Source organism: Ahaetulla prasina, chromosome 1, assembly GCF_028640845.1.
Source record: "Ahaetulla prasina isolate Xishuangbanna chromosome 1, ASM2864084v1, whole genome shotgun sequence".
In the NCBI taxonomy this organism is placed as follows: Eukaryota; Metazoa; Chordata; class Lepidosauria; order Squamata; family Colubridae; genus Ahaetulla; species Ahaetulla prasina.
This window is the reverse complement of record NC_080539.1, coordinates 72118807-72132311: the sequence shown is the minus strand read 5'-3', so window position 1 is coordinate 72132311 and position 13505 is coordinate 72118807. Positions and strand designations below refer to the sequence as shown.

Sequence of the window (13505 nt, the reverse complement as noted above, 5' to 3'; positions counted from 1 at the left end):
TAGTCGCTGCCGACTCTAGGGGGCAGTGCTCATCTCCGTTTCAAAGACGAAGAGCCAGCGCTGTCCAAAGACATCTCCGTGGTCATGTGGCCGGCATGACTCAACGCCAAAGGCGCATGGAACGCTGTTACCTTCCCACCAAAGATGGTCCCTATTTTTTCTACTTGCATTTTTACGTGCTTTCGAAACTGCTAGGTTGGCAGAAGCTGGGACAAGTAACGGGAGCTCACCCCGTTTACACGGCAGCACTAGGGATTCAAACCGAGCTGCCGACCTTTCGATCAACAAGCTCAACGTCCTAGTCTCTGAGCCACTGCGTCCCTGTCAGGTTATTTAGTAGCTGCTAAAATAAATGTACTTGTATAATAGTAGAAATCAATATAAGCAAATCATAGATGGAGTAATGAAGGAACCTATGAGATTTAGCATTGGTTTTACAGTTAATTTATTTATCCAGTGGTCAGTGGTCAGCTTAGCTCATATAATAATGGTCCTTTTAAACAAAAGGGTTGTTAACTAAGAAATCATAAAATTCAAATTTTAACAGCCATATATTTTTGCTATTTTAGATATTCTATTTTAAGAAGAAAAATAAGGAAAAAAATAAGGAGCCAGTGCCAGCTTAAATAAAACATGTTAAATAATTTGAAGTATCCTGTTGAAAACATTTATTAATTGGTTTAAATTTCAGAAGGTACGCAATCCTGGAGAAAAATGAAGGGCCTATGTAAGCTTTCAATTCTGTTTTACATTTGGGTTTTTTGGGAGGGGGTTGCTATACACTTTACTAATGCAGATGCATATCTATATATTTTGTTGATTGATGTTCCATCACGCCATTTTTTTGCATCCTACAAACTAATATTCTCATCCCAGTACCTATCTGGATTGTCCCTCCTTGATTAGACCCGAGTTTTGATCCTGTAGCCCTGCTTGAAAATACACAAGTTGTTGTGTTATTTATTTATTTAATTCTCTCCCACCCCAAATAATTTTGGGTGGCTTACAATTAAAAAAACATGCTGCATTCAAAATGCTATTTTTTAAAAAAAACCAATTGAAACAGAATGCTTTTGGTATGTGAAGGAGATCATTAGCTTCTTGGCATAAAAAAATAATACAACAAAATTTTCAAGAATGTTAGAGTGAAGCAGAATAGATCTTTATGTTTAAATCACTTTTAGAGTATAGACAAAAATATTTATTTATCACCAAGAGCACTTTAACTTAGGGGTGGGCTTCAAAAATTTTAGCAAGGGGTTTTCTGCCTGGTTGCTGGGTAGGCGTGGCCATGGTGGGCGTGGCCTAGTTGGCCTCCTGCACCACGGGGAGGGGCATTTTTGCCCTCCCTGGGCTCCAAAGGCTTTTCTCAAGCCTCCGGGTGGGCGAAAATGGCCTCCCCAGGCTCCGGAGGCCCTCTGGAGCAGGAAACAGACCCATTTTTCACCCTCCCCGAGCCTCCGTGCATGCCCTGCACTTACCTGCATCCAAAACGGGCCACTGAGAGGGGAGGAGCAGGGTGGGCAGGGCCACCCAGGAGTGGGATTTGGGGGTTCGTTGAACTGCACAGAATCTTAGCTAAAGGTTCTCCCAAACCCCTGCGAATTCCCAGCAGCCCACCCCTGCTTTAACTCCCAGCCTTAGATTATTACCACACTGCAACTTGCTCTCCTCCAGCTAGAACAGAAGAAACCCTGATCCTTCGTCACGTCTCTTACCACCTACTTGGAACAAATCATTCTGGAATTCCAAATCCTCCACGGGCATTTGGGCAATGCAGTAGAATGCGATAGATGGCATACAGTGGATGATTGCCAGGTGTAGTAACCTGAGAGGGAAAAAGATTAGTCATGCCAACCTGTAAAAATAAAGAATGACTTCCCTTCAAGCAAAGAAAACATTCCTATGTAGCAAAGCCACAGTTACTGGTTTATGTTTAGCTCTTAGAAGTAAATTAGCAGACTTGCTTATTGGAAAATTGAGTCAGATTTATGCATGTATAGTATAACAATTTCCATGTTACACCATTTCACAAGCCAAGATATATTTCGCTATACCGGCTATGTGTGGCTATACAGCAAAGATGTTTACTATTTTTGCAAGGTGTCAGCCATTCATTTTTCGGGTGAGCACTAAGAAGAGACAGATATCTCTAAATGCATAGTAATCCATCAAAAAGTGAGGCATGCATTCTCAACAATTGTCCCACCAATTTAACTGAAGTTGCCATAAAATAAATACAGGGCTATCAATGTTCAAACCCAAAATGCAAGCCAAATTCTGTTTGCTTTTAAAGCGCAAAAACAGATAAAGAAGGCAGGTTGGGTGAGAAGAGAACCTCCTGGTTCAAAGACAGGCAGCAAAATTAAGTAATGCCATGCAGAAAGGTTCCCTTACGTTCTTTCAACTAGATCCCAATCAATCTGAACTAAAAGAGAATTTCATTTCAAAGGAGAAAAAAAAAATTAGTCAAAGTTCCATCACTGAAGATTGGTATTCTTGCATTTATGGAATAACAACATCGCTAAGGAGTATTTTTGAATATCTGATTCTTCAAAGTAAATTGTCTTTACGCTGATCTGTAGCTTTCCTGATTACTGTTTAGTAATTACATTTCAACAGAAAAACATCATGATAAATGGCCTTTTCTTCAGATTGGGAAATTGATTGAGCAGCCAGCTAGGAGACGTCAGAGTAACTAACTATGACTCTCTTAAGGTAGCCAAGTGCTTCGTCATCTAATTAGTGATGCGCATGAATGGATCAACGAGATTCCCACTGTCCCTATCTACTATCTAGCGAAACCATAGCCAAAGGAATGGGCTTGGAGGAATCAGCGGGGAAAGAGGTGTAACAGAAACCAGTTATTCCACTGAAACCCTTTAACATGCCCAACAATAAAATCAGCTAAAACTGCAACCAAGAGAAAATGCAAGAGAAAATTTCAGCCTTCCCAAAATTATGGTAGGAAAAAAAAAACCCTTTTTAAAAAAAGAAACTGCAAAATGGTTATAGCTCTGGATTGGTTTAAGGCAGGGGGTCTCCAACCTTGGCAACGTTAAGCCTAGTGGACTTCAACTCCCAGAATTCTGGGAGTTGAAGTCCGCCAGGCTTAACATTGCCAAGGTTGGAGACCCCTGGTTTAAGGCATGTGTGGGAGGGACTCAGATTTCTTCAACTCCCTTACAAGTGACATCAAGCTCTCGTCCAATGAGAAAAGGCAAGAGAAGAAATGGTAGTACAAACACATCTACACTTCCCAGTTATTGTAAAATAGCTGAACAGGGAACAAATTTCAGTCAAAGTATTGTAGCAAGGCTGGATTCTAAAGCTTTACAGGAATTCTGGCTTTTCCACTCTTATCATAATTACTCAGAGAAGGGCAGATGATAAAGGCAGTAGCAAACGCTATGTCTTCATCAAGGATATCAGTGTATTAAGAACAAATGAAAATTGTTGTACTATTCTATCTTTTTTGTTTTTCTTTTTTTTAAAAAAAACCCAAAGAAAGCACTTGGTACAGAGTGACCCTAGATGCTTCATTTTGTTATCTAGAGATTGCATTTTGGAAAGAAAGCTGGCTACTATACCCTTCCAAACTGCCTTCCCCGCCTTCCTATATGGTAGAGAGGCTACTTGTGCCACCCCAGAAACAGGCACCATTTTGGAATAGACCAATTATTAGACAATTCGACCAAGCTTTTATGGGAGTTGAGCAAGATGTGTGTGACCCAAAGGGTTGAGAAGGCATATTGTAATTGTATGATTTAAGTGCAAAATGTATATATACATATACACATGTAAAATCAACTTTGATTTCTATATATTTATTTTATATATATATATATATAATTTTAAATACATACTTTACCATTTAAAGCCAATTCCGTTAATTTTCTTTACATGAGATACCAATAGTCGTTATAATAATTGTAGATATTGAATGTTAATATCCTTTTTATAAACACGCTTTTCCAATATTAAACATGTAACTGAGCTCATGAAAACTCAGCTGAATCCTGCATATACAATATGTAACTGTAGGAAGTTAGCACCCACCCCGCTCCTAGAAAAATGAAATATTCTAGGAAATATTAAAAAGGCAGACTATTATATCTTCCTGGATGAGAAAAGGAGAAAGATGTTCTTGGAAAGCGGGTGATAGGGTTAAGACATGGCCCTCAGGACATGATAGGATTAGCCCTCTACCCATCTCACCACATGGCAAGTGGGGAGATTGCAAGGCTCAACCAAGCCTGGAAGTCAAAAGACAACCTACAGAGTTACAGGCCCCATAGGAGTCTGACAACCAATCAGAATACAAGCTCAAATTCAAAGCCCAACAGAGGGCATAAAACCAAAGCCCACTCAACATCTCTGCCCTTTTTCTGCTCAGGAACTCAAGTCATGTGATCCTGTTCATCAATAAACCTTTCCAAGTGACTTCCATGAATCCAGTGTCTTTTTCCCCGCTTGGAACTGAACCCAGAAGGACATTTCTTCCAACATAACCCCTGCCACAAATTGAGAAAGTTGCTATTAAAAGAATAATAAAAAATGAACAATACCTGCAGATTAGAAGATAGTTATTTGAATAAGAAAATGAAAAGCAATACACTGTACAAGACTTGCACAAGATTCAGAAGGACCTAATATGGCTAATAAATCTATCTAATATTTTCAGTTTTTTGAAACTGAGTATTTAGCTATCAGCAGAAGAAAAAAATAAATGACTACAACTGAAACAGAACTAAATTACTGCCTAATCAGATATTCCAGAGGGAGGGGGGGAAGTATAGAAATTATACCAAATATTAGCTAAAATGAGTAAATAAAGAGTCCATTTTTTTAAAAAAATGTTATTTTTAAAAATCAAAATTGTTTCCTTTCTCCAGAAATAATTTCAGAATCAATGCAAGATGCAATATTAGCATACTGAAAGTCATCTTTTTTTAAAAACCCAAAGAAAGCACTTGGTACAGAGTGACCCTAGATGCTTCATTTTGTTATCTAGAGATTGCATTTTGGAAAGAAAGCTGGCTACTATACCCTTCCAAACTGCCTTCCCCGCCTTCCTATATGGTAGAGAGGCTACTTGTGCCACCCCAGAAACAGGCACCATTTTGGAATAGACCAATTATTAGACAATTCGACCAAGCTTTTATGGGGGTTGAGCAAGATGTGTGTGACCCAAAGGGTTGAGAAGGCATATTGTAATTGTATGATTTAAGTGCAAAATGTATATATACATATACACATGTAAAATCAACTTTGATTTCTATATATTTATTTTATATATATATAATTTCCATTTTAAATACATACTTTACCATTTAAAGCCAATTCCGTTAATTTTCTTTACATGAGATACCAATAGTCGTTATAATAATTGTAGATATTGAATGTTAATATCCTTTTTATAAACACGCTTTTCCAATATTAAACATGTAACTGAGCTCATGAAAACTCAGCTGAATCCTGCATATACAATATGTAACTGTAGGAAGTTAGCACCCACCCCGCTCCTAGAAAAATGAAATATTCTAGGAAATATTAAAAAGGCAGACTATTATATCTTCCTGGATGAGAAAAGGAGAAAGATGTTCTTGGAAAGCGGGTGATAGGGTTAAGACATGGCCCTCAGGACATGATAGGATTAGCCCTCTACCCATCTCACCACATGGCAAGTGGGGAGATTGCAAGGCTCAACCAAGCCTGGAAGTCAAAAGACAACCTACAGAGTTACAGGCCCCATAGGAGTCTGACAACCAATCAGAATACAAGCTCAAATTCAAAGCCCAACAGAGGGCATAAAACCAAAGCCCACTCAGCATCTCTGCCCTTTTTCTGCTCAGGAACTCAAGTCATGTGATCCTGTTCATCAATAAACCTTTCAAGTGACTTCCATGAATCCAGTGTCTTTTTCCCGCTTGAACTGAACCCAGAAGGACATTTCTTCCAACATAACCCCTGCCACAAATTGAGAAAGTTGCTATTAAAAGAATAATAAAAAATGAACAATACCTGCAGATTAGAAGATAGTTATTTGAATAAGAAAATGAAAAGCAATACACTGTACAAGACTTGCACAAGATTCAGAAGGACCTAATATGGCTAATAAATCTATCTAATATTTTCAGTTTTTTGAAACTGAGTATTTAGCTATCAGCAGAAGAAAAAAATAAATGACTACAACTGAAACAGAACTAAATTACTGCCTAATCAGATATTCCAGAGGGAGGGGGGGAAGTATAGAAATTATACCAAATATTAGCTAAAATGAGTAAATAAAGAGTCCATTTATTTTTAAAAATCAAAATTGTTTCCTTTCTCCAGAAATAATTTCAGAATCAATGCAAGATGCAATATTAGCATACTGAAAGTCATCTTTTTTTTTAAAAAAAGGACACTAATATTAATTTGGTTCTTATAACATTTTCTCCCGGAAGTTAACCAACTTTACAAAGATCATGATGCACTTGCAAGCGGGTATTTAAAATCAAAGATTCATTCTTACTGTACATTTTTAAGCCCTTTGGTGTCCAAAACAGATAAAAAAAAGAGGGGAGGGGGATTTCCATAGAACCAGGGGAAAGAGCTGAGAAGCTTTATTTGCAGTTGCTGGAAAGAAGAAGGAGAGTCAGTCTCACAGCCCTGTGTGGCCATATTATGGGCTTTTTTTTATTTTTTATTTTGAGCTGTGCACAAAAGCATGAATGCTCTGTTCCATAAATAGAGTGACAGCAGTTCAGGCAACCAGCCTGGGGGAAGCCCAAAGTCACATGGTGTGGGGAATTTCCTTGCCCACACAGTTGCCTCAGCAACAGGATGGGGAGGGAAGGAGGCCAAAAAGCAGCCAATGCACAGCTGCTTTTTCCAGCCGACACAAATTGCTGGGGGAAGAGAGCAGGTTACTTTGCTCTGTCAGTGGCATCTACTTCGGCGGTGCTGAGGTTTTACAAGACTGCATTGAAAAATTAACTCTCCCTTCATAGACCATGGTTTTATTTTGGTTTTTTTTATTGCATAGCTACTGTCTTTTGCTCTAGAACAGTGATGGTGAACCTTTTTGGCACCCAAACTGGAATTCTATTTATTTATTTATTTATTAATCAAACTTATATACCGCACCATCTCCCGTAGGACTCAGGGCGGTTCACAGGCATATTAAAACAGTATAATAAATAAACATTAAAACCCAGTTAAAACTAAATATTATCATGGCCTGGTCACTAAAACAGTAAAAACCTATAAAAACCCCATTAAAATATGCTAAAACCTTTTATCTTAGGCTAGTCCTGCACGCTGAAACAATAGAGTCTTCAGTTCACGTCTGAAGGTCCGGAGGTCGGGTAGTTGTCGTAATCCTGGAGGAAGCTCGTTCCACAGAGCTGGTGCCGCCACAGAGAAGGCCCTCCCCCTGGGGGCCGCCAACCTACATTGTTTGGTCGACGGCACCCTGAGGAGGCCCACTCTGTGGGAGCGCACAGGTCGTTGGGAGGCAATCGGCGGCAGAAGGCGGTCTCGAAGGTGTGTGCATGTGCGCACGCTGGAGCACCAGAAATCTGAAGACCAGAAAAACTGCCTGAAAATGGCCTGAAAACGGTCTGAAAGTGGCCCAAAAAAACAGTCTGTTTTTTGGCCATTTTTCAGCCCATTTACCGGGGCTCTGGCGCCCACGAAGACCAGCTAACCAGCGCACCAGAAACCAGAAGAGCAGCTGGCGATGGCGCGCGTGCCCACAAAGAAGGCTCTGCGTGCCACCTCTGGCACACGTGATATAGGTTCATCATCCCGGCCCTAGAAGCTTGTGGTGTTTGCCACACAGTTACACATGTCTCTAGGACAGCCTCTCTGGGGTTAAAGGAATAAAAATAAAAACAAGATTTTTTTTTAAAAAAATTAATAGTTGGCAATTCCGATTGTTCTGCCAACGTGTTAGGACTGGTCTCTCAGTGATTTTCTCAGGTGCATGTAAAGCAGTACCTGCAGATGATCAATGGAAAACTAATTAAGAAAATAAAATAAAAAAACATGGTAGTAAAAGGGAAGCTTCTGTGGATTGCTTTTCTAGCTAAGTGAACCTACTTCAATCTAGAGTTTTCCAGAAGATGGACAATAATTCCCAGAGTTCTCTGCCAGCATTTCTCTCTCCTATGCTGCATGGTAATTGTAGTCCAACATATTTGAAGGAATTAGGGCTGGATCTGATCTGGGGTCTTCCTGGCCATTATTGCTCTGTTCTTCAGTCATCACCAACTATACAGGCATAGAGCAACCCATCACTCCCATCCAGAGAAGTCCTTGGTTTTAAGAACTACTTCCCAAATTAGCTTTAAGGTTACCGTATATACTCGAATATAAGCCGATCCGAGTATAAGCCGAGGTCCCCAATTTTACCCCAAAAAACTGGGGTAAACTGGGGACTCGAGTATAAGCCGAGGGTGGGAAATGAGGCAGCTACCGGGCGGGGAACCCCTCCCTCCCTCAGCCGAGAAGGCTGGCGGCTCCCCCGCCCCGCCCTCTCACTGCACCGGCAGGGCTTCCCCGCGCTAATGCAAAAGCCCGCCAAGTTTGCACCATCCGGTATAATGTGAAAAAAAGAAGAAAAAAAAAAACTCGAGTATAAGCCGTATATACTCGAGTATAAGCCGAGGGGACGTTTTTCAGCACAAAAAACGTGCTGAAAAACTCGGCTTATACTCGAGTATATACGGTAATTTACTACATAATAGGAATAATAATAGGAATAATGGCACTCTACTATGTTATCATTTGAAAACTTGGAAGGAAGGAAGAAAAAAAAGAAAAGAAAAGAGTCCACCCTTATACTTTTTGTGACTAGGCAATGGAACAGGTAGCCATTTACAAGGTTGGCTGAAAGAAATTGCCAAAAGGAAAACATTTTTAAAACCACAGCTCAGCTTCACCCACATATACCATCTGCAAGTTTTGAAACTGCTTTCCAGATCAACAAGCCCTTTATATGAACAACTGACTTCTCAAACATGCTGCTACATAACACCTTAAATAAATATAGCAAAGAAGCACACAGGTTAAATTTACAGATCATTTTTTTCTAATCTGTTGTTTATCTGAAAAGCAGGATGACATGCAGCATAGACTTAGGGATATACCGGTGGTTTGCAACATCACACTATGCTTTTATCATTATTATTCACTGCAGAAGCAGTACAGGGATAGAAATGACACCGGAAACAGGAAGACAATGGTTGAAATAAAGTTGCTGTAACTGAGAAGACTCGGAGTCAAATCCCTTCACGGTTATAAAGTCTCCTGGTGATCTGGGATCAGTCATTTTCGCAACTTGGTAGACTTCACCAAAGAATTGTAGGGTTAAATAGGGAAGTAACAGTGGGATGGGAAGGTGGGAGAGGACCAAGAACAATTATTATGTCTCTTATTCTTGTACTGTATGTATTTATGATTTGTCTAAGTAGTAAATATAATATGAGTGGATCCAGTCTTTCAAATAATGCAGGCAGACAGGCAGAGTGAATCCTCCCATTGAGTCTAATCCAGGGGTCACCAACCTTTCTGACCTCAGGGACCACTAAATTCTTAATTTTAAATCCCGCGGACCACTAATATGATCTGCCTAATGACCGGCTGGGTAGGCGTGGCTAGATGGTCATGTGACTGGGTGGGCAGGGCCAATTCAATGTCGTTCACATCGAGGGGCACCTCACCAGCTTCTATTCACCCCTCCCGTCCCAGCTCCTCCTTGCTTCCCCATTTGGGCTCCTTAGGGCCCCAACAGGAAGCAGTTGTTGGAGCTAAGCAGCCACCACAAGAAAGACTTGGCAAAACAGCTCAGTTCAAATTGGATCTGACTGAGGAGGCTCAGTAGAAGCACCTCACTGAGGACTATGAGAATAGGCTTTCCAAGCAGAGGGAAGACCTGTGGGAGTGCAAGGCCAGATACCGGCGCCTGGAGGCTCAGCGGGCTGAGATGGTCAGACAGTTCCAGGCCATGATTCAGTCCCACTGGGACAAGGCCCTCCGGCTCCTTCCCTCCAGCCTTTGCCCAAAGCCCCGCACCAGGAGGCTGAAGCAGACCCTGAGTCAGAATTTCTGCCCCCCTCTGACCCACACAAAAAGACCGCGAAGTGGGAGACTCTCTGCAGCAACACAACCGTCCATTGCATGTATCCGGCCCAGGGGCTGTAGTTTGAGGACCCCTAATTTTTCTGCAGACCACCAAAATTTTCTCACAGACTACCAGTGGTCTACGGACCACCAATTGGTGACAGCTGGTCTAATCAAACAGCTTTGGCAGTATATTGGAAAAGAAAAAGAAAAGACATTCCAAAACCAATGTTTTGGTAAACCAGGTTTTGAAACCAGAGGCAAGATGACATAAGTGTGTATATCTCCATGAAAGGGGACTCATCTTTTAGATCATCTTCAAGTCTCATGAACTGACCTAATTGGTTTTTTTTAAAAAAATACAATGTTCCATTATCATGATAGGAATCATTTGGCTCACCATCATATGATCTAAGGAAAACTATAGATGGAGGAAAAACTAATATGAAACAGAAATTCTTAAAACAGCAATAGCCCATTTTCAACAATGTTCCTGAGCAGATTTTTCAGAAAAAAATAGGAGCAAAATTGACATGAGAAGTTTTAATATCGCAGCAGCATATTGTGTCAATCAAACTTATCAGAGCGAAAAACAGCCTAGGAAACTAAATTAGTCAGAACAGGGGTAATTGGGGAGGGCACATTCTTATTTAGGAGGAGGCAAGGACTGAAATGGACAGAGCAGTTATGCAAAGTTAGCAGGGTTGAATTATACACATGCTTGAAGCTGGGGTTTTCTGGGGTTTTGGGGAAGGAAAATTTTAGTTCATTGGTTTGCTTGTTCCAAGCCTATTTTAAGTATACTTATGTCTCCCATCCCACAATGGTAAGACAAAATGATCTTGGGTTTTCAGTAATTGTACCACTCATATTCAGCAATGCTGTTGGAGGGAATTTAAGGAGCCATTAAAAAAAGGACTCTGTGTTTTGCGTTAAAATATTCTCAAACAAGATTCAAAGCTAAAATTATACTAGATATGGATGTTCCTTTTTAGACAGCTGGATAATAGATAGATATTTTTATTAACACTTTTTGAAGTAAGGTAAAAGCTGATATAAACTAAGAGAAAGAAAAGAGAAAAAAAATCAAAGAGAAATTTAAAAGTGCAAGAAAGAAAGAAAAATAGAAAAGAAAGAAAAAATATACCAAAGCAGTTATTTTTGGGCTTCTAACTAATGGAAGCTCTAAGTACAGTTATAAATTTACCACTTACTCTATGATTACAACATACTGTAACTCTCTTTTTTTGATAATCTATCATGCTCATGCTCTCGTGACATCTCGCCTGGACTACTGCAATGCTCTCTACATGGGGCTCCCCTTGAGGAGCACCCGGAGACTTCAGGTAGTTCAGAATGCGGCTGCGCAGGTGATAGAGGGAGCCCCTCGTGGCTCCCATGTAATACCCCTCCTGCGCAGACTGCACTGGCTACCTATGGTTTTCCGGGTGCGCTTCAAGGTTTTGGTAATGATCTTCAAAGTGCTCCATGGCATAGGTCCGGATTACTTACGGGACCGTCTACTGCCACCGAATGCCTCCCACCGGCCCGTGCGCTCTCACAGGGAGGGACTCCTCAGGGTGCCATCAGCCAGGCAGTGCCGACTGGCGACGCCCAGGGGAAGGGCCTTTTCTGTGGGGGCTCCCACCCTCTGGAACAAGCTTCCCCCAGGACTTCGTCAACTTCCTGACCTTCGGACCTTCCGCCGCGAGCTCAAGACACATCTATTTATTTGCGCAGGACTGGACTAGATTTTTTTAAAAAAAATTTAAAATTTTAAATGTCTAAATTTTAGATTTGGTTTTAAATTGGGTTTTATTGTTTATATGTCTATTTTAAATTTTGGCCTATATAATAAGTTTTTTAGATGAATGTTTTACTTTGTATATTTATGTGTTTTTATATGGCTGTACACTGCCCTGAGTCCCTAGGGAGATAGGGCGGTATAAAAGTACGAATAAATAAATAAATAAATAAATAATGCCTAATCATCAGAACCATAAACCATGAGTTCATTTTTTTCCTTTTCATGCACAAAGTCTATAAGGCATTTTCAGTCAGCAGTAAAGATAAACGTTGCCTCTTCTCTAACCAAAGAAGTTAATTTAGCCATCTGTGCAAGTTCCATCATCTTCACCAACCATTCCTCCCTTGTAGATAGTTTTGAGCCTTTTCACGCTTAAGCAAATAATAATCTTGCTACATCTCAGTTATATAAAAACAAAGTTCCCGTGACTTTTTTCTAATTGTATGTCCATTAGAGCAGGGAATTTCCAAAGCAATTTCAAGTGAACTTTAACCACTGCCTCCTTTATTTGGCAATGCAATGCAAGAAAAACAGGATTCTATGACTTCTCCAAGCATACTCAATTAGCAAGACCAGCCAGCTCTATTTTAAAAGAAGACTGGCCCATTGCAAGCTTGGGGCAATGAGTTATGATATTGGATGAGCAGGCTATCGCTCGAGCAGGTTTTTACTGCTTGAAAGCCCTGTTCTCCGACTTTCCCCAAGACCAACGGTATTTTTCCCTAAAAGCTTATGCAGCGGTTCAGCGGGTCGCTTTGTTTTTAAAAGACGTAAAAATTCACTAGCCCCAGGAATGCCTGTAGCTCTCTGCTTTGTTTTTGGGCGCTGGAGCCTTCTGATTGCCTTGACCTTGCTCTCAGTGGGTGGATTCCTTTCTTGTCTATCCGTAGCCCAAGAATTGACGGATTCGACCCCTATCTGGCATTTGTTTACTTTAACCTTTAATCCGGCTGTCCGGAAAATGCCCAGAACCTTTCTCAAACGCTCCCCCAATTCCTCTACGTTTTCCGCTGATATCAAGACATCATCGAAGTAGGGGACTACCCCTGGGAGCCCTTGCAGAAGTCGTTCCATTAAGTTTTGGAACAGCCCCGGTGCCACACTCACCACAAATTGTAATCGGGTACACTTGAATGCCCCTGTGAGTTACAATCGCTTGGGCTTCGCTGTGTCGTCTCACGGGCAGTTGTTGGTAGGCTTGGGCCAAGTCTAACTTTGCAAAGACCTGCCCTTGCCCCAAAGAGTGCAGCAAGTGTTGCACCACGGAAGGTAAGCTTTTCTGTAAGGCTTTGTTTAGCGTCGCCTTGTAGTCAGCGCAAATTCTAATTGACCCATCTGGTTTTATTGGGGTGACGATTGGCGTCTCCCACTTTGCGTGATCGACTGGTACCAAAATTCCCTGATTTATGAGCTTATCTAGCTCCTTGTCAATTTTTGGCTTAAGGGCAAAGGACTCTCTCACCTTTAGCCTAATGGGGCTACCTGGGGTCTAAGTTGAAGGAAATAGGGGTCCCCTTGTACTTGCCCAGGCAGTCCTTGAAGACATCTTCGAACTCGTTAAAGAGAATGTCTTTCAGGTTACAGTCAC

General features: G+C 41.0%; 1 protein-coding gene across 1 annotated transcript in view; it reads right to left on the bottom strand.

Moving 5' to 3' along the window:
- NFKBIE (NFKB inhibitor epsilon) overlaps nt 1-13505 on the bottom strand; it is a 43124-nt gene that overhangs the window by 9193 nt on the left and 20426 nt on the right. Inside the window, exon 2 of the mRNA XM_058189555.1 lies at nt 1726-1828. Coding sequence (XP_058045538.1) covers nt 1726-1828 — 103 coding nt within the window. The remainder of the gene's footprint in view (nt 1-1725; nt 1829-13505) is intronic.